Source organism: Tripterygium wilfordii, chromosome 3 (genome assembly GCF_013401445.1).
Source record: "Tripterygium wilfordii isolate XIE 37 chromosome 3, ASM1340144v1, whole genome shotgun sequence".
Classification (NCBI taxonomy): Eukaryota; Viridiplantae; Streptophyta; class Magnoliopsida; order Celastrales; family Celastraceae; genus Tripterygium; species Tripterygium wilfordii.
The window spans coordinates 6,534,511-6,556,486 of NC_052234.1; the positions used below are offsets into that span (position 1 = coordinate 6,534,511).

At 41.0% G+C, this 21,976-nt stretch overlaps 2 protein-coding genes across 2 annotated transcripts; one reads left to right on the top strand and one right to left on the bottom strand.

Annotated features, from left to right (window-relative positions):
• Positions 1-284: 284 nt before the first annotated feature.
• Positions 285-1,497, top strand: LOC119995552. Its single transcript, XM_038842065.1, has 4 exons — positions 285-395; positions 633-818; positions 903-1,166; positions 1,405-1,497. Exons 1-4 carry the CDS (start codon positions 285-287, stop codon positions 1,495-1,497), a joined length of 654 nt encoding a protein of 217 aa, XP_038697993.1.
• Positions 1,498-18,624: 17,127 nt separating this feature from the next.
• On the bottom strand, positions 18,625-19,959 carry LOC119995553. The gene is made up of 4 exons (XM_038842067.1): positions 19,834-19,959; positions 19,426-19,644; positions 19,212-19,383; positions 18,625-19,115 (listed from the first exon to the last, which is right to left on the bottom strand). Exons 1-4 carry the CDS (start codon positions 19,957-19,959, stop codon positions 18,625-18,627), a joined length of 1,008 nt encoding a protein of 335 aa, XP_038697995.1.
• Between the last annotated feature and the right edge of the window lie 2,017 nt (positions 19,960-21,976).

Sequence of the window (21,976 nt, forward strand, 5' to 3'; positions counted from 1 at the left end):
GAATTAAAAGCCAAAAGTATTCTGGTGGTTGGAGATTCTTAATTGGTGCTAAAACAATTGGCTGGAGAATACAAATGTGCTAGTTTCACATTGGCGCCATACTACAGTACAGCCTTATAATTGCTTGATGACTTCCAGGAAGTGGAGTTGAAGTACATTCCAAGAGATCAAAATCATGAGGCCAATGGGCCCAACTAGCTTCTGGTTTAATCCTTCCAGAAAGTTTGATACAACAAATCATCACGGTGGAAAGACGATCTCATCCATCTATCAGGGAAAAAGGCATGGCACTTGAATGCCTAGCTCTTGACAATCAGATAGAAGATTGGAGGAGGGATATCATTAACCATTTGTCATATCCCAATAATCCAGCATCCAGAAAGGTCAAAGTGATGGTACAGAGCTATGTAATGATCGAGGGTGAACTCTTCAGAAAAGGAGCTGATGGTTTGTTACTTCGTTGCCCTAGTTTTATTGAAAGTATGAAAATAATGCAACAGGTACACGAAGGTATCTGTGGTGCACATCAAGCTGGTCCAAAGATGAGATGGTTGATAAGAAGACACGGCTACTATTGGCCAACCATCCTGAAAGATTGTATTAAATATGCAAAAGGCTGTCAACAATGCCAGAAGTTTGGCAATATTCAAAAAGCACTAGCAGCGAACATGCAGCCTATCATTAAACCATGGCCATTCAGAGGATGGGTGCTTGATATCATTGGAAAGATTTTTCCTGTCTCATCTAAAGGCCATCATTTTATTCTGGTAGCTACTGATTATTTCACAAAATGGGTAGAGGCAGTACCTCTGAAAAAGGTTTAGCAAACAGAGGTAGTAGATTTCATCAAAGAACACCTCATTTTCAGATTTGGCATTCCAGAAACCATCACAACTGACCAGGGGACAATGTTCACTAGAGGAGAGGTCAAAGCATTTATGGAAGACTATGGAGTCAAATTACTCACATCTACCCCATGCTATGCTCAGGCCAATGGACAGGCAAAGGCTTCAAATAAGGTAATGATTTCTATCTTGCAGAAAACTATTGAGGATAATCCTATAGCATGGCACAAGATATTACAAGAAACATTATGGGCTTACCGCATATCCAAGAGAACAAATACTGCAACCAGCCCTTTTGCCCTCACTTATGGGCATGATGCAGTACTACCTATGAAGCTGGTAGTTCCATCTTTGAGGATCATGAAACAACATGGTCTATCTGCTGGAGAATATTCATAAGCCATGAACATGGAGCTGGAATAGTTGGATGAAAGCAGGATGGAGGCTCTAAACAGAATGATAGTACAAAAGAAGAAGATAGCAAAGGCCTACAACAAGAAAGTGAAGATGAAAGTATTCCATGAAGGCCAAATGGTGTGGAAGGTGATCTTACCACCAGGAATCAAGGATAGAGAATTGGGCAAACGGTCTCCAAATTGGGAAAGGCCCTTCAAGGTGCATAGAATTCTCAAAGGCAGTGCATGCTGGTTAGCAGACCTAGATGGTCAACCACATAAGAGATTTATTAATGGCAAATACTTAAAGCCATATTTCCCAAGCATTTGGGAATCTATATCTGTAATGGCATAGAGAATGTAAAAGCAGGCTTTTTAGCCGCAGACATAAGCTGGCCTTAGCGGCCGCATATTATGAATAAAAATAGTAGATGGCCATAGGCCACACAAAAGAAATTGCAAATAAATGATTAGCAATTATAAAAGATATCCGAAATTAAGGCCAAATAATGGCCAAAATCAAGTACTAGAAGCCAATACAGATGGCAATAAAATAAACCAACGAAGGCCAAACAATGGCCAAAATTCAACAATTAAGTTAGCATGTGCTTCAAGGCCGACCAGGTATTCTGATGAGCTTGAAGACGTGCTTGAGTTAGCTGTAAATCTGAACACCAAGCTTGAGCATCAGGTAGTCGTGACATGATGGAAGAACCCAGAGTATTGAGGTTTTGCTGAGCCTCTTGGAATTTTTCATGCACCGGCCTCTTGTATCATGCTGCTGCAAAATCTTATCTTTCAAACTTTGGATTTTGAGCTTCAAAATTTCAATTTCATCTTGAGTAGCAATAATGTCTTTTTGAATCCCAAGGTCTTCAGCAGCCAGACTTTCAGAATTGGCAAGTAAAATTTCATAAGCAGCTCGGTCTTTAGATAAATCCTCTAACTTGCCAGATAAGGTCTGTTCCAGAGAGTAGTCCTGATGAAAAGCAGTGGGTAGATGATGCAAATCATGCTCCAAACGTATGAGCCTGCTTTTACTCTCTGAAGCTATCTGAGGATCTGCCAGCAAATTCTTCATATGCTTTAAAGCTTCCTTACCATCTGCTTCTTGAACATCTGGAAGGTTTGTCTCAAAAAGCTGGACCAATCTATTGGTTGCATGCTGTAGTTCTTCCTCAGTTCGCACTTTGCTAGCAAGAGGAGGTGGAGTCAAGAAGGAGAAATCCAGACCTGCTAATGGATTTACTATGCTGGCTGGGATGATAGAGCAAAATAAAGAAAGATATCAACCTGAGAAGAAAGAGGAGTGACTGAGCCAGACGGTTGGTTGGAGATTTTGGGGGCAACAATTGGCTCATCTGTTGAAGGAACTCCTACATAGCTGGTGGAAATCTTTTCACTTTCGTCTCCAGAAGCTTCACTGTCATCATCCTTTGAGATAGTAATAGGCTCTGAACTGGATTGTATGGTCTTCTTAACTCTGGTGGAAGATCGTTGAGATCTTCTCACAGTCGTTACTTTCCTATGAGTTTTTGGTTTCTTCTTGGGAGAAAGTGGCTCATTCTTAATGTTCAGCTTTTTAGAAGAGATCGGAATGGCAGGAATAGCTGCATAACATACTGTCTGATCAGAATTTCATAGACAGATAAGCAAGTGAATAGGAGAGCAAGAAACATACCAGGAGTAACATCTGCAATATCTACCTCAGATTCAGAATTGAGAGGAAGAAGTGGTTCAAGTGGAAGCAGATTTATATAGTCTTTCCTTCCAGGATTGATAGTCGGAAGTACTATCAGGACTAAATGGTGGTAGCAGTTGGAATACAAACCTCCTCAAAGCGTTATTATTGGCAGCCACTTGGTTTTCAGTCCTTTCTCTGGACTGAACAATGGTTCTCTCCTCTCTAGGAGGGTTGTAATGGAAAAGACGGTTAAGAGGCACGTTTTGGGTATAATGCCTAGCACAGAGCTGAGGATTGTAGGCCTCAAAGCCACAAGGAGGGTTCATAGGATTATTAATATTGGCACCTTCACGGAGATACCTGGGTGTAACAAGACTGGCCCAGAAATCACGAAGGAGATGGTCCATTACCATAGAGATGGTAATTTTTGAAGACAACAAGGGCATCAAAGGACCACCAGGCAGAGTATCAATAAACAGAAAATATTCAGAATCAGGTCTATCTGAAGGCAGGGATAAGAAGAAATTGAAGATTTCTACGAAAGATTTATCACTAGTGCAAGCTAAGACAAACTGCCCATAGGAAGTGAATTTGGTAGGTAGTTGATAATGAGGAGAATGTAAAGCAGGGAAGTAAGTGAAGAGCCAAGGCTGAAGAATCCAAATGCTGCCAGAAAGACAATGGTAAAAGGGTTTTTCAAAAGTGAGTAAAGAAAGACAGTGATAAATACGGCCTAGCCAAATACTACCCAAAGCTACATTCTGACCTTCTGCTAGGGCACATGCAAGGGGGAGATAATCTTTGGCAGGTTGATTGGCAAAGGTACCAAAGGCATACCTGCATAGCAGACACCACAGGAATAGAGTATGCTCTTTGAAGGTAGGTTCCCCAAGATGCCTTGTTGAGCTCAAACCTTGGTAGGAAAAAGTCTTCTTTTCCTCCATTACTCCTACCTCAATAATCCTGACTGAAGAAAAGAGGCAGGGAGCATCCGGACCTGTGATGGGCAATCCAGTTAGGGCATACATATCCCTCAACGTGATGGTCATATGGCCACCGAGAAAGACAAAAGAGTTTGTTGAGCAAGACCAGAAACAGCAGGCCACTGAAATCAAAGATGGGTCAAAAGGGATTGACTCAAGGGTCATGTCTATAAGCCGATCAAGTCCCTGTTTCATCCATTGTACACCGAAGGTAGCTCGACGTCGACCGACCCAGTCTCTCCATCCTAGAGGCGGTTTGGGCCAGGAACGATGTCGTTCCAATAGAGGTAATTCTTTTACACGATTAGCAAGAAGTTCTTCACGAAAAGATGATGAAAAGCTTGTCAGTCTTTCGAGAGAAAGGTGGGAGTCAATAGGAGCAGTATTTGGAAGAAAAGAAGCCATTGTCCAGAGAAAGAGGAAAGCTAGGGATTTCTCAAACAAATCAGGAGGTGAAGAGGCGTGCACAAGTGAAGGACTAAGAGAGGCAGCAGCTGATCAAATTAAATGAGGTAAGAGAAGAGGTTGAATTTTAAATGTGTCTTATTTAATAGTAACTGATATTTGAGAAGAAGCTGAGGAAATGCCGAGAAATCAACTTGAAATCCAACTTTGAACGGTTGAAATTCAAGCTGGGGGAGCAGTTGTGCTGAGAATGGCCCATGCAAAAAGGAAGAAGTGGAGGCAGTTATAACAAGATGGTCCAGGTGGCAGCACATGAGAGAAATGAGGAAAATTGTTGTGAGAAGATGACAGTAACTTTCAACTTACAAAACATGGAGTAAATCAAGAATAACTGCAGTTTATGGATGAGATTTTCGTGCAAGACAGAGAGTATATAAGATGGTAGACAGACAGATGCGAGGGACACACAACCAATCAATCAAACAAACTACTCAAGCCCAAAGCCAACTTCAACTTTCAAGCTTCCTAGCATTCTAGCATTTTAATTACATTTCCAAATCTTCGTCAATCTCAAACTATGTCAAATTCTCTTGTATTTATTTCCAATCAAGTTTCAATACCAACCATCGTTGTGTAAATTATTCTTGGTGTCTGTTTATGTTTCTTCATTTCAATCTCAACGAAGCGCACTTCAGTGGAGTTGGGGAACCTAGAACTATTGAGGTCCCAAGATAGTTCGCTCCATCATCTAGATAGAAGTCATATTTACGTTCGGTGCATTTCATTCACATTAGTGTAGGAAACTATAATTCTTGGCACACCCACAAATCATCATCACCTTAGGCCACATTTAGGTGACAACAGGTATGTAATCGATCTATTCACCATTTGAAGAGATATTGTGGTGGAGCTTATCTCCTTCAACCTTATGTGCCAAGAAATAGATAATGGCATGAGGTTGATACTTACCCATAAGTCACACAATGCTCTTTCAATCAATGTACTTCAAATAGCGTAGGGAATTGTGAAGCTTCCTGGAACTTTCTACATGATTGGGAGCTTTCTTTAAACTATAGCAATACACTTTTTTGTTAGCTGGACATGCTAATGCTGACCTACCTTGCGCGTCTTAGATAGTATCTCTTTCATTAACTTGACATAATGAGGCATTCGGTCAAGTGCCTCTTCAAATGGAATGTTGATTTGAAGTTTCTTAAAGGCCTCAAGGAACTTTGAGAATTGAATGTCTTTCGTAGTGTTCTTTAATCTTTATGGAAATAGAATATGAGGGACATATGTTTTCACTAGAGGAGCTTGTTTTGAACTATAGAGCCAATCATGTTCACCTACATATCGAGTCTGCCCTTGTTTTCTAACTTTCGCACTAGGCCAATCGATCTCTTTGGTGAGGTGGTCGATCGACTGCTCCTCTATTTTTTCTGCACTGCTTTCTACATTTAGCCGCTCGATTAGCTCCCTGAAGTGTTCAATCGACTAGGTTTCTATTTCATCTGCAGCTTCAGAATTCACTGGCTAATCGATCGTTTCTTCTAGCTGATCGATCGTCTTACCTTCTATTTTGCTTTTTATTTCACGTATCTGTCTCTAATCTCTTTCTTCATCCAAATCGACAGCTATATTTACTAGATTCCTATTCTTTAGGGTAATAACATTGCATTACTCCTTTCTTTTTACTTCAGTTTGGCTTGATAGGCCAACCCTATCTCTTTTTGACAAAGTATTGAGCAATTGACCCACTAGAACCTCTAGGTTTCTAATTGATGCTCATTGATTTTGGATCAAGGATGCCTAAGCTTGGAGTGTGGTGTCAGTCTTGGTCATGAAATGATTGATCTGGTTGATAAATTGATTGGTATTGATCGAGAGATTGTTTAGACCTCAGGCTAGTTGAAAAACTAAAGCGTCCAAATCCAGCTTCTTCTCATGGGGTTGGAAGTTCTTAGGTGGATTATGGATATTGTGCAAGTTTCTCCAAGAAAGATTGGGATAATTCTTATACCTTAGATTGGAGAAATTTAAATAGGGTCATTTCTTGGTCTATTGAAATTATCATCCCAATTGGATTTGCTTGTTCGGTTTGAGAAAAGCAAGTTCCAGCTTGACATTCAACACTTAGGGTGATTCCTATTGCAATAGTTACAACAAATGAGTGAGGGCCCTTATACGACATTCATCCCCAAGGTGTCTAGCCTCTTTGTCAACGTGGCCCCTTGTTTTTGTGCAAGCCTCTCCTTTAGCCATTGGCAATTTGTGAAAGCTATCTTATCAAGTAACTTATGCGCTTCTTCATGAGTCTTAGTCATCACTGAACCTCCTATTGTAGCTGCAACATTAATCTAATTGCAATGTTGGAACCATTGTAAAAGGCTTGAAACTACATCTAATCTAAAATATTGTAGTGTGGGCACTTCCGCAAGATGTCTTTAAATTGCTCAGCCGCCTCATTGAAAGGCTCTAGATCCTGTTGACAAAAGCTCACTATCTGATTTCTTATCTTGGTAGTCTTGGATGGAAAGAATAATTTGGCTAGAACCTTCTTCAAAGGTCATCCCAAGTGGTGTAGCATCAACCAAAATTTTGCCTTGTTCCTCAAAGAGAATGGGAAGAGCCTCAACTGGTTTGCATCATCGAACACTCCATTGTATTTAAAAGCATCACATATGTCCAGAAATGTCATGATGTGTGTCAGTGTGTGGTTAGATCTTCATTCATAATATCATGGAAGGTTGTGCTTACAAGACCATGGAGATTACTATTGCCTTGATCTCAAAGTTGTTGACGTGAATAGCTGGACAATGGCTGCTTGATAGAGACCTCTCTACGGTGGGCATAGCATAGTCTTGCATTGTCATTCGCATTGTAGGGCCCAATCACCTCCGGTTCTTCAATAACATTATCACCCACAGCTGGGTCAACCCCATTGCGACCATCTCCAATGATGTTATCACTCATTCTTTCAATCACACTGTTTACGTTCTCTCGTCTGAGTTGATGAAATGTCCTTTCGACATTTGGATCCAAAAGTATCAAATCTGAGCTCAAAATGTATCTTTTCAAACTCATACTCAATAACAAAGTACCTGAAATACAAAGAAAGTAAAATCCCGATTAGTAGAAGAAGTAACTTTTATTGATATCAATTAAAATTGAGACAATCTCGGTAACAGCACCAAAAACTAGTTACGTAATTCTTGCAAGTGTACAAATTCGAATAAGTAATAAAGAGTGAGACAAGTATCATCCCACGGGGATTGGTTGACAATCAATTGATTACCAATTTCACCGCCACCTATACAAATCAATTCCATTGGTTTTCTAAACCTTAATTTTTATTCAATCATTGACAATTGATTTCCTTTTTCCATTCAATGCTCCATTCTTTGGTTGCACTAAAAGTATTATTAACACTACAAATGTTATTCTCAACATTCAAGTTCAAGTGTCAAAAATTCATTAAGAGTAGTGCATAATCATATAGTGATTGCATATGTCATTCACCTATATTCCTATGGTTCATGCACCCTATATTATCTATGGTAAAAGGCAAGTCTAGATATCTCCTTCCGATCTTTACTTTCGTCAGCATGTAGTGACAAGCCAAGAAGTGGCACAACATTTTTTTGGATTGGGAGCAGGGTTTGAACTTGGGAATCCAATGGTTACGTAGATATTCATTCGTACCAAAGAGGTGGTGACTTGGGGATCTAATGAAGGCCTTAAGCATACTCGGGGCACCCAGGAGTAGACGATCGAGGTTCTCACTGCTTTTTTAGTCAAGTCAAAGAACACACGCTTCAACTCGTCATATCAGTTGCTAGACTAGCTGATTGATCACAATCCGTAGGCCTCACATTCGATTGATAGGTCTCAACGGATCTCCTCAGGAAGTAGGCTCTGATAGCACTTTTTTCCAGTTGAGAGGGATAGTCCCAGTAAAGAAGGGAAGTTTAGTTAGAACCGTATCTCGGTAGCTCACTCGACGAAGGAAGTAGCATCTGGGGAGTCCCAAGGTGCCTATTGATAAGTCATCCCAATCTTCTCCTCCAAGAATCCTGCACAAATCAGACAAGTCAGCGGCAATATCCTCTCCACCAATCAAGCACAAATCTCCATTTGATTGATCCGCACTTATGCTTGATATAGTCTTTACGAATATCACGAGACAGACACAAGTCAATAGCCTAGCATTAATGTATATTATTCATTTGTATTATTCTCATTAAATGTTGTGTATATTTAGCATTGACTTCTCACTGTATAAAGAGTGAGCATTGTAACTCTATGAAACAATAATACAAATCACTACTGTATTATCGAGTCTTTTATGGTATCGGAGCCCTTCCATTTCCTAGCTTCATCTTCATCATAACTTTGTCTTTACCTCTTCAACCATGACTGCAAATCCTGAGGTCACGGTTTTATCCACCAACAAAGATCCCTCCTCATCCTCATCCTCTTATTCTTCTGTTTCTCAAGTCATCTCACTAAACACAGCCACCCTCATTCCTCAAAAACTTAAGGGACCGAATTATTCAATGTGGAGTTCTCAGATGATAAACTTACTTCTGGGATATGACCTTATCCACAAGAAAATGATCCTCAACATGCGACTTGGAACCGTCAAGATCGTCTACTCCTTCTTGCTATTCAAACTGCTGTCCATGGACCAGCAGGCCCACTTGTGTCACGGTGCAAAACGGCCAAAGAAGCTTGGAGTTCTTTAAAGACAGCATATGCCAACAAGTCTAACACTCGAATGGTGAGCCTTATTGATGCACTCACCAAAGTCAGTCAAGAAGGTAAAAGTATCTCAGATTACATGCAATCAGTCAAAACCATTATTGACGATCTTGCTGTGATTGGTCATGATCTAAGTGATGGAGAAATAGTAGTCCATACACTCAATGGTCTCACAAATGACTACAAGGAAATTAAAGCGGCTTTGCGTGCACGGGAATCTCCAATCTCTTTTGAAGAATTAGTGGAAAAATTACTTGACTATGAGACCAGTCTCAAGACCTTGGATTCAACAAAGGAGGAGCACCCTATTACTGCTCAATTTTCACAAAAACAGAACTACAAAAAGGGACGAACCAACACTTTCACCAACAATAGCTATCGTGGAGGACATAGACAATATGGTAATACTGGGTCTCGTGGCAATCAATTTCATCACTCTGGAAATCGAGATAATGTTAGTCATGGCTCTCACAATTGGAAGCACTCTGCCAATGGATTCCAATCCCGGCCAGTTTGTCAATTATGTGACAAAATTGGTCATGTTGCAAAACTCTGCCGCTCCAAGCCATTACCATCGAATTGGCCTCAAGCCAATTACACTGCTCATGACATGTCCGGCAATCAATCAGGATGGCTTGTTGACTCCGGCGCTTCTCATCATATTACATCGGACCTGCAAAATCTTTCCATTCATTCCGAATATGGCGGTAATGATGACATAACTGTTGACGATGGTAATAATATTCCTATTACTCATACTGGTTCTACTGCTCTTAAGTCCAATAATACCATTTTTCAACTAAATAATGTTTTGTGTGCCCCTAAAATAAAGAAAAATTTACTTTCTGTCTCCCAATTTTGTTCTCAAAATCACACATCTATTGAATTTTTTCCTGATTTTTTTCTTGTGAAGGATCTAACTACGGGGGCATCCTTGGTACGAGGCCGGAGTAGAGGTCACGTGTATGAATGGCCAACTTCAGTGATCAGTAATTTTTCTTCTCCAACTTACTCGGCCATGCCCGCAATTCAATCCAGTTCGTCCTCTCCGTCACTTCATCTTTGGCACAATCGTCTTGGTCATCCATCATCCAAGATTCTTCATCACATGGTCGCCAAAAATGCTCTACCCTTATCTAAGTCCACTTTGCTTCCTCACTCCTGTAATGCATGCTTATGTAATAAAAGCCATAAACTTCCATTTGGTATTTCTTCCTTGAAATGTTCACGTCCATTAGAAATTATTTTTATGGATGTCTGGGGTCCTGCTCCCTTACTCTCTTTTGATAATTTTCGTTATTATGTCATTTTTGTGGATTACTTCACCAAATACACCTGGCTTTATCCCATCAAAAACAAATCTGATGTCTCCATCATTTTTGCTCGGTTTCAACCTCTTGTTGAACGGTATTTCTCCACCAAAATCCAGACCCTATACACTGATGGGAGTGGTGAAGCTACTAGTCTTGGACACCTTCTATCCAAATACGGCATTCAACACCTAAAATCCCCCCCTCATACACCTGAACATGTTGGCACAGCTGAACGCAAACATCGACATATAGTCGAAACTGCACTCACCTTACTTCACCATGCTGCACTCCCCATTAAATATTGGACCTTAGCTTTTCAAGCTGCTGTTTATCTAATTAATCGAATGCCATTCGCAACCACACATCTTCAATCACCATTTTTTCATCTGTTTCGCCACTCTCCCAACTATCTCTCCCTCAAAGTCTTTGGCTGTCTTTGTTACCCATGGTTACGCCCATACACCTCTCACAAACTCGAATCTCGTTCCCGACCTTGTATCTTTGTTGGCTACTCTCTCTCCCACCATGCCTATCTATGTCTTGACCCCACGACCAACAAAATTTTTACCTCTCGTCACGTTATCTTTATTGAAACTATATTCCCGTTTACACAAATCACATCTCCTCAATCTTTTGTCCCTACTATTACCACCTGGTCTTCTAAATCCTCTTTAGACACATGTTCTCCCTCTTCCACCGCACCTATCCACCAACAACTACCCATTCCACACACTGCTCCTCCACCACCAATCTCCGACAATGTCCAAACCACACCTTCCATCTCTCCAGATGCCAATTTACCTCCTTCATGCAGTTCTGAATCACTGAACTTGGACTCGTCATTATCGGGCTCTCACTCTCAGCAGCTCCACCATGATGCCTCTTCATCCTCACAGGTACATCTCTCATCCCCAATACATTCATCAGCTCCATCTCCCTCGCAAAGCGCAAACACTCATCCTTATAACACTCGCCTCCGCAATAACATTGTCAAACCCAAACAAATTCTTGATCTTCATGTCACTAAAAAATCTCCCGCTATCACTGAACCTTCAACCTTTAAACAAGCTCAACATCATCAAGAATGGCGAAAAGCCATGAGTGATGAGTATGACGCTCTCCTTGCTAACCATACAAGGACCCTTGTTCCCAAAACCTCCACACAAAATGTTATTGGTTGTTAATGGGTTTATAGGATAAAGAGACATTCGGATGGATCCATTGCTCGTTATAAAGCCCGTCTAGTGGCCAAAGGCTTTCATCAAAGACCGGGTATTGATTTCAAGGAAACATATAGTCCCGTGGTTAAGCCCGCTATAGTTCGCTTATTACTCACTCTTGCTGTAACTAATGATTGGCCATTGCATCAACTCGATGTGAATAATGCCTTTTTACAGGGGTCTCTCACAGATGAAGTCTTCATGGATCAACCACCAGGATTCTCTAATACCGACCATCCCACACATGTTTGCAAATTGCGCAAAGCCATATATGGTCTTCGTCAAGCTCCCCGTGCATGGTACCATGAACTCCGTAACTTTCTTATATCCGAAGGCTTCATGGCTTCTCACTCGGATACATCACTATTCATGCATTATGCAAATAACTCGGTCATCTATCTTTTGGTTTATGTTGACGACATCATCATCACCGGATCTTCTTCATTGTCTATTACACGATTTATCTCTATACTCTCCAGGCGGTTCTCACTCAAAGACCTCGGCAACCTCTCCTATTTCCTTGGAGTCGAAGCCACAATGGTCTCTACTGGTTTGTTCTTATCTCAGAAGAAGTATATTGGTGATCTCTTAAATCGTGTTAACATGGCCACTGCCAAGCCAATTTCCACACCACTAGCTACTACTGGCCCACTTCGACTACATGATGGATTTGCACCAGTTGATGCCACTCTATACCGCCAAACACTCGGCTCACTCCAGTACTTGTCCCTCACTCGTCCAGATGTGTCATTTGCCATCAACAAACTCTCCCAGTTCATGCATTGTCCCTCCACAAATCATTGGTCTGCTGTCAAACGCCTCCTCAGATATCTTGTGGGCACTATCGATTATGGCTTGATGATACGTAAAAATACTTCTCCCAATCTTCATGCATTTGCTGATGCTGATTGGGCCGGAGACCCAAATGATCGCACATCCACCTCTGCTTATGTCATTTTTCTTGGCTCAAATCCCATCTCTTGGAGCTCCAAAAAGCAAAAGACAGTGGCTCGCTCTTCCACCGAAGCAGAGTATCGGGCCATTGCTTCCACAGCAGCTGAAGTTAATTGGATCATGAACCTCCTTCAAGAACTCCGTGTTCCTCAAAAGACCACACCAGTCATTTATTGTGACAATGTTAGTGCCACTTATGTCTGCACTAACCCAGTTTTTCACTCTCGCATGAAGCATATTGCAATCGACTTCCACTTTGTTCGTGATCAACTTGCTACCAAGCGACTACGCGTATCCCATGTCCACACTTCAGACCAGCTTGCGGACTCTCTCACCAAACCACTCTCTCGACATCACTTCATTGCTCATCGAACCAAGATTGGTGTCCTTAACGGACAATCAATCTTGCGGGGGCATGATAAGTCATCCCAATCTTCTCCTCCAAGAATCCTGCACAAATCAGACAAGTCAGCGGCAATATCCTCTCCACCAATCAAGCACAAATCTCCATTTGATTGATCCGCACTTATGCTTGATATAGTCTTTACGAATATCACGAGATAGACACAAGTCAATAGCCTAGCATTAATGTATATTATTCATTTGTATTATTCTCATTAAATGTTGTGTATATTTAGCATTGACTTCTCACTGTATAAAGAGTGAGCATTGTAACTCTATGAAACAATAATACAAATCACTACTGTATTATCGAGTCTTTTACCTATTGACATGGAGGTTCAATATACATGGAATGTGCATGAGCGAACCCTTATTAAGACGATGATTTTGACCCTGATCTTTCTATTGATACTAATTCTGTAAAAGGAAAATATTGAGGCAACCACTATTATGTTAGTAGCAAAACGAGCTTTCTCTTTCTCTAAGAAATTTGAAGATGAGAACAGGATCCCATTCGAGGAGTGCAATGGAAAGTCAGCCTTTGAGGGTTCATGTCCGAATAAGGGATATGGTAAGGAAGCATAGCAGTTAAATTTCAAAGGTTAGGTGCATGGTAGCTCGATCATCATAAGATCCACCAGCAACTATCTTATCTACCCAATTGGAGGCAACTCCTCATTTGAATGTTAATCAGGCAGTCAAAAACATTAAATACAACCATAGAGAATCAACAAAGCATAGAAATCAATGGATAATAACAACAAAATTTATTGAATGATAAAGGCTTGGGTTCCATTAGGATCCTAGTTAGAGGATTAGTTCCTCATATTACAAAGCAAGAAGCAAATAACATAGAAGAAATCAATGAATAGAGAGAGATAAAAATAAACCCATAAAATCTAGGAGAATCCCCTTCCTCCTCCTCTTCAATCCTCCTTAGTTGCTACCTCCTTTTGTGTAAAATCAAGGATCAAACCTAGCAAAACTTTCCAAAGGCATTTTTATATCTTTCCTTCTAATCTCAACTTTACCCTTTCCAAATATCTTCATTTTCGAGCTGGACACACTTAATTTGGAGTTGAATATCACCAAAGGCAATAGGCTTAAAAAGAAATATGGAAGAAGATGATTGATCGACCGAGTGGTCGATCGATCAGTTGGCCCACTAGATATTTTGTGGTGATCATTTTTATGCAAGTTGATCGATCGGTTTGGGAAGTGCATGATCGGCCAGGCTCCTGGTTTCATAATGGAGATGACTTGATATTGTTCATTCGATCAACTCATGTAGCCGATTGAATGGTTGACTTTCCAATCTGCATCCTTGCCCCCTTTCACTGCAATTTGATCTTAAGTTTTGAAATTCAAACAATTACCAAAACTTAGGTAGTATTGTAGCTCAATCACATCGAAGAAGATAAAACTAATGTAAAAGGGTGCAATACAGGATGTAAATTCTCTACCTATCATAGCTTATGGAAGCTCGATCCATAAACTTCAAGGCAAAAATATTCAAATATAAATAGTAATATACTAATGTAAATAAATTTCATACATTTTTGGTACATTAAAAATTGAATTTTACTTATTTTGAACATTAAATATTTATGACATTGTAGATTATTTTCAAATATTTGATAAATTATTTAATTTGTGAATTTTTTACATAAATTTTGAGTGAGTCGAGCTCGGACTTCGACGGAGATGGAGAGAGTGAGTTTTATGCAATCATCCTAGGAAAAGGTAAAGATGCTTACAGTAATTGTTGAGTTGGAAAGAATGGTATAGGATGATGAAACAAAGTATTCTCTGCACTACACACATACTGCCTAACCCTTTTTAATTAAAATAATTTAGCCCTATTCATAAACATTTTGTCAAGACTTAGTGTGTTTGGATTGAGGGATTTGAGGGGAAGGGAAGGGAAGAGAAAGAGAGTTTCCTTCTAATTCCCTTGTTTGGATAGTTTATAAAAAATTAGGGAGAGAGTTTTGAACAGGATTGTGATAAAGATTTCATTAAAGGGAAGGATTTGGAGAGAATTAGAGGGAAGATTCCCTTCCCTTCCCTTTCCTCCAAATCTCTCAATCCAAACACACTATTAATGATAAAGACCAAGGCAAGGAATTAAAGAGAGCCTACAATCGCGCTAGGTGGGCTAAGATCAAGGGAGCTAAAGAAATAAGTTTCAGTTGTGGAAGTTGTATGTGATTCATACAATCTCATTCAGGCTATAATCAAGGAGATGATGAGGATCGCGATTGAAGGAGTTAGTAGTCAACTAAGAGACATTTATTATTAATATTGCAACTATTATTATTCCTTTTATTTAGCAATAATTTCAGGCATGATTAATGTAGTTAGCATTGCATAATCATGAATGCCCAGCCTATTTATGAGATGTATTGCAATGTAATTTATTATGAAACGATTATCACAAAAAACTAGAGATTGCCATCTCAACCTGGGTTCACTTTCAGACCTGTGTTTGATAAGGTAACTCAGTGCAAGAAGTAAAGGAATTCAACATTGGTTCTTTCATTGAGAGGAGTACAAAGCTTGAATTCCATGTTCTTGACATGTCTCACGAATAACGCATCGAAGCCCTGGAGACTCACATGAAGTCCATCAACATTGATATCCAGACAAGCACTCAGGAAAAGCAGCAGCGCATTACGCAGCTCAAAGCAGTGATACGTGAAGAACTGGACAAAAAGAAAAAGAAGGGTAAAGCCATCAAAGAAACCAACGACAGCAACTCATCATTAGCAGCATCCAGTGAGACAAGTTTTGACGATGATTCAGAGCTCAGTTAGCCACAAGATGAAAAGGGGAATAAGAAGTATTTCGAAAAAGAAAAATGAGCATACAAACCAAGAATGATTTTTTCCACTTTCAATGGGGATGATCTTGCTTCTTGGCTCAGCCGTGCAACACAATTCTTTAACTTTCAAAAGATCAAGCGCTCGGAGGTGAGCTATGCCACATTCTTTTTGAATAAAGAAGCCAATTTGTGGTGGCAATGGATAGAGAGAATCTAGTGCAAGAAGAGGCAAGAAATACTATGGAGGGATTTTGAGAAAGATGTTCTTTTTTTTTGAATGGAAAACTTTTATTAAAAGAAGCAACACAGGGGAGCAACCCCCAAATCACAAAGAAGAACAGTTTGAAAGATCAAACGCACTTCCAGGGAGATAATAAGTCCAAAACTTAAGACAATCGAACCAAGTATCAATGAAACAGTCTAAGGAGGATTCCTTGTTGTTGAATATTCAGTTGTTTCTTTCCTTCCAGATCTGCCACATCACTGACAAAGGAATAAGCTGGATGAATTTCCTTTGTTGCTTGTCTTTGCCAAACGAACCCCAAGATAGCAACTCTTTGCCTACTGTATAGTTTGTGACCCAGGATATGCCCATCATCTTCCAAGCCGTCTCCCAGACCTTTTTGGACCAAAGGCAGTGCAAGAATAGATGATTAATAGACTCCGGAGCAACTTTACACAAATAGCATCTATTCACCAAAGAAAAGCCTCTCCTTTGTAGGTTGTCCAGAGTTAATATTCTCTCCCAAACTTCCTCCCAGCAGAAAAACGCAACTCTAGGGGGAGCCATAGTCTTCCATATCCAAAGCCACGGAAAATGAGTGTTTCCCAAGTATAGCTTGTCCCTTAGCAGCTCTTTATAAAAGGAGCTCACTGAGAACAAGTTGTTATTTTCTAGCTTCCAGTAGATTTTGTCCTCTTTGGTGGGATTAATTTTTGAGCCATAAACCAGGCACCAAAATTCTACAAACATATCCACTTCCCAATCTTGAGCTTCCCAAATAAAAGTGATGTTCCAAGTGATGCCTCCCTCATGAACTTGAAGCACCTGATGAATGGATGCCTCCTTTTGAGAAGCTAAGCTATATAAGTTTGGGAAAGAAACCCTAATTGGTGTATCTCCCATCCTGACATCATTACAGAAGCTTATTGAATTGCCTCTGCCAGCTTGGAATTTAGTTAAGTCGAACCAGGCATCCCAACCCTTTCTGATGAATCTCCATAGACTGCACCCATAAGTATCTCTATTCTGCTTGGTACACCAACCATTCTTCTCTGTGCCATATTTGCAAGCAATGATTTTCCTCCATAAATGATCTTTACTGGTGGCAAATCTCCATAACCATTTCCCAAGTAAGGCTTCGTTAAAAGTGGACAGGCATTTAATTCCTAGGCCTCCAGCTTCTCTAGGCAGCTTGACACAATTCTAGTTAACCAGATGCACCTTTTTGTTCTCTAGAGAGTCACCCCATAAAAACCTACACATGATCGACTCGATTCTGCTAGCAATGGGGGGCAGCAAGGGAAGGATAGACATCATATAAACAGGGAGGTTTGAGAGAGTACTTTTAATTAGCATTAGCCTCCCTGCCTTTGATAAGCTATTTCTTTTCCACCCTGCTAGCTTCTTGTCAAAACTAGCAACCAGTGGACTCCAAGTATTATGGTCTTTGTGCTTAGCGCCTAGGGGGAGCCTAAGATAACTTGTAGGTAAGCTGCAAACACTACACCTGAGAGCTTCCGCTAAGACTTCAATACTCTTTACATTTCCCAAGGGGATGATGTAACTTTTACTTAGGTTGACCTTCAGCCCTGAGATAGCTTCAAAACCTAAGAGGGTGGCCCGAAGATTGATAACTTGCTCCACACTTCCTCCATAAAAGCATAAAGCATCATCTGCATACAATAGATTAGAAATGGTGACAGAATCAGATCTATTGTTGATTTTGGCTCCTTCGAGGATGTCATGTGAGACTGCTCTATCCAACATGCAGCTCAGGATATCCATTCCTAGAATGACAAGGAGAGGCGACAACGGATCACCCTGCCTAACTCCTTTATAAGAATGAAAGAATTCCGTCGCAGCCCCATTCACCAAGATCAAAAAGGAAGCCGAAGAAACACACTTTTTGATCCAAGAGATCCATTTCAGCCCAAAACCCTTTCTTTCTAGAACTTTGTACAATAAGTTCCAGCTTACGTTATCAAAAGCTTTCTCCATATCAAGCTTGCACATGAGGCCAGATTTCTTGTGCCTTATGTAATGTCCACAATCTCATTTGCTGCCATAGAAGCGTCGATAATCTACCTACCTTCTACGTAAGCATGCTGCGCCTCATTGATAACACTTCCCAAAACTCTCCTTAATCTCTTCGCGAGAAGCTTTGCCAACCATTTGTAGATGCTACCAATCATGCTAATTGGTCTGAAGTCTTTAATGTCATGGGCGTCAGCTTTTTTAGCAATTAAAGTGATGAAAGTGGTGTTCAGCGAGTCCACAAAATCAGCATTCTTATGAAATTCATTGAAGAATTCCACTATGTCTCCCTTCACAATAGTTCAGAACCTCTTGAAAAACTCCATAGTGAAACCATTTGGACCTGGAGCTTTGTCACCCTTACAACTATCCAGAGCCTCCTTTATCTCATCCTCTTCAAATGTCCTTTCAAGCCAAAGCGCTTCCTCCACACTCAATGTGCTCAGGGGTAAATCATCGAAGGAGGGTCTCCAATGAAAATCTTCCTTGAACAAATGTTTGTAGAATTCTGAGATGTCTGATTTCAAACTCCCTTCAATGGTAATTTCTCTTCCATTGATGCACATTGACTTGATGCAGTTCTAACTCCTATGAATGGAAGCCATTTTGTGAAAAAATTTAGTGTTTCTATCACCCTCTTTAAGCCAACAGATTCTAGATTTTTGCCTCCATGCCGACTCTTCCGCACTAATAAGATTGGAGATCTCTCTTTTATTAGCCTCTCTTAACTCTCCATCTTCATCAGAGAGCGTACCCCTTAAATTTTCCTTGTCATCAAGCAATTTTATCTCTTCTGTTAAACTCTTGATTCTGAGACTAATCTCCCCATAAACCACCTTGCTCCAGACTTTAAGTCTAGCCTTCAAGAACTTCATCTTCTCAGATATCCGAAAGCTAGCATAACCATTTGGTTGAATGGAGTTCCACCACCTCTTAATAAGCTCTTCCAGGTTCTCATTATTCAACCAATGATTCTGGAACCGAAAGGGAGTAGGGCCCCATTCCACATATCCACTCTCCAAAAGGACTGGGTGATGATCAGAGGTGGGTCGAGGAATGAGGGATTGGATGACTGATCGAAAGTGGTCTTCTCAATCAGTTGTGATTAGAAATCTATCAATTCTGGAGAGGGAAGGATGTTTGCGCATATTCGACCAAGTGTATTTACCATGCTTCAATGGAAGGTCTCTAAGACTATTTCTGAAAACAAAACTCTGAAAGTCCGTCATATTCATCGATTCCAATCTAGCTCCTAATCTTTCATACGAATACAAGACATCATTAAAGTCCCCTCCTATCACCCAAGGCCCATTCCACAGCAATCTAAAATTTGAGAGCTCCTACCAGAAGACATGATTATTGTTAGAAGGGGACCCATAAACCCCAGAAATAGCCCACATGAAAGAATCACACTTGGAGCGAAAAACAACTGATATAGAATACTCTCCAATTTTGTGACTCAGAATCTCAAACTGGTCATAATTCCACATTAGGGCTATACCTCCATAAGAACCCTTCGCTTGGATATATAGCCAATCTCCACAGCTGCTCCCCCAAAATGAATGAAAAATAGTGGCACTAAAAACTGCTATCTTTGTTTCCTGCAAGCACACAACTTTCCCCTTCCATTTGTTTAGATGGTGCTTAATGACCGCTCTTTTATTTTCATTATTCAAACCCCGCACATTCCAACTAATGATTTTCGTACCCATTAACAACAATTCTCCCTCTTTCCACTAGAACCCTCTTTCCTGCCTGAAGGCCTTTCATAATTGATAGGGAAATCCAACCTTGAGCTCCCTATTATTGCCCACCACTTTCTTGGGGGTATTAAGAATTCCTCTTGCTTTAATCTCCTTTTCTGCATTTCGTCTTCTCTCTATTTCTTCTTGCAGGGCAAAAGCCTCATTCTCCATACCATAGTAGGTAATTCCTAGAATTTTCCTGATGTGTTGCAGCTTTTGAATGATCCACTTCTAGTGAGACTCCTTGTTCAACAGTCCTTGCCCTCCAACACTGTTAGAAGAATCAATGGCTAACGGAACAGGGGCAAGGACGTCACTTTCATGAGATAGGGCAAGCTCCTGACCCATATGCGACAAAGGAGAAACACCAGGATCATAGAGCCAATCTCCACAGCTGTCCTCAGACTCTGCGACTATCAGATCTCTTGATTGGTTGGTAAAGTAACTTTGGTCCAAAAACGGGAGTTCCAAATACCTCTGAAATAGCCTCCAATCTTCATGAGATTTTCCCCTATGGATTTTCCCCCACTGAGTGAACTATCATTCGCATCACAGAGAAGTTCTTCTATGTTCGCCTTCATTCTCTAGTCGGCACTAAAATCTTCAGATTTCTCAACCTCACTATCACTGCTCAAATCCGAAGCTTGTTTAATTGCATGATTGATCTGGGCGTATTGACTTGAGAGATTTCCTTCTCGGCTGCGTTTCTCTCATCAGTCTCATCTACATTTGGGATTGTTCCCTGCTGACTGGTGTGCAAACTTCCTGGACTGATCCCCCGAGGGATTCTTCCTGTAGGTGTAAAAGTGGGCAACGAGGGTCCAGAATTGCTTGGGCCTGCATTAGTGTTACTTGGGCCTGCCTCTCTTTGCATTTTTGGGGCCCAGAATCTATGTGGAACTGATTTTGAAATTTGAAATGTGTTCCCGTACATCCCTGTAGCTTTCTTTTTACCTTTATCCCTCTTGGGATTTGTTCCATGTTTACCCTCGTCGGCGGCGCCTTTCTCCGGCCGGTTATGATCCGTTACCAGACACCCATTCTCTGTACCCAGTTTTGGCCACTCCGAATCATCGTTCAACTTGAATCCACAATTGGGACATTGGGTTGTGCGGTGTCCTATAAACTGCCTATTGGAGTGAGGAGCTCCTTTGTGGACAACCAGAGCCAAATCTCGAATAGCGTTTTCTATCTCCTTCCAACCATTTCCTCCCAGTCCCTCAGGGACTAAGATTGTCCAAGATTTGGCATTCGAGATCTCAGTAATTGACCAAAGCCACCCTTGTTGGTTGGTTTAAAGAAAAAAGACCCATTTTTTGTCCCCAAATTTGTGGCTGCGGTACCAAGGCGAGGTAGGTGATACGCAAAAAGTCCGTTTGACGCCCTTCGATTGTTACATCGAAAGATTTTCGTTCTATGGAAACAAATCTTCTAGCTGTCCTTTCCCCTACACTCAAGGTCCTTTTCGAAGGCTCACCACTTCCATCTTCCCGTCTGGTCTCCCCCAAACAGTGCCTTTCCTTGGAGTTTGCCACCAGTGAAGCCCATGACACCTCGGTTCTTTGGTAGGTATCGATATTTGTAAATGGTTGTGTATGTCTATCTGCGGTATTATGACAAGTAGCAGGTGGGTTTGGCGTGGGTTCTGGTGGTGGTTGAGGTGCTAGGGATGGAGGAGGAGGAGGAGGTGGAGGTGGAGGTGGAGGTGGAGGTGGGGGAGGGTGAGGTGGTGGAAGTATAGGGAAATAGGTGTTCGTAGTGGGTGGCTGGGGTATAGGCGGCAGGTTGAGAGGTAATGGGTGTGGTTGAAAAAAAACTGGATTGAGTGGTGGCGGTACATAAGAATAGTGGATGTTCGAATTAGTGGTGGTGGGTTGTTGGGGTAGAGGGTATAATGTTGGGGGGGGGAGGTTGGACTGTTTGGTGGTTTAGATAGTATGCATGGTAAGGATGTTGGAAGGAGAAGATCTGCGTTTGTAGATGGTGATAGAAAGACGGGGGAAATGGGTAACCGAGATTCATGGATAAAACCCCAAATTTGAGTTCATGAAAGATGTCATGGCGAGGTTTGGGCCGACAGGGTACGTTGACCATAACGAAGCTCTCTTTTGTGTAAAACAAACCAGTGATCTTTAGGATTACTTGAAGGAATTTGATAAGAGATCAACCATGGTGCATGGGTGGCCAG

Bases quoted from the DNA above. Each gene is read 5' to 3' on its own strand.
- LOC119995552 (XM_038842065.1), top strand. From the start codon at position 285: ATGGCACTTGAATGCCTAGCTCTTGACAATCAGATAGAAGATTGGAGG. The intron at 396-632 runs GTACAGAGCTAT...CAACAATGCCAG, and splicing joins CCAGAAAGGTCAAAGTGATG to AAGTTTGGCAATATTCAAAA. The intron at 819-902 runs GTTTAGCAAACA...ACAACTGACCAG, and splicing joins AGGCAGTACCTCTGAAAAAG to GGGACAATGTTCACTAGAGG.
- LOC119995553 (XM_038842067.1), bottom strand. From the start codon at position 19,959: ATGGAGAATGAGGCTTTTGCCCTGCAAGAAGAAATAGAGAGAAGACGA. The intron at 19,384-19,425 runs GTTTATGGGTCC...GTCTTCTGGTAG, and splicing joins TCATGTGGGCTATTTCTGGG to GAGCTCTCAAATTTTAGATT. The intron at 19,116-19,211 runs GTAAATACACTT...ACTTTCGATCAG, and splicing joins AGACCTTCCATTGAAGCATG to TCATCCAATCCCTCATTCCT.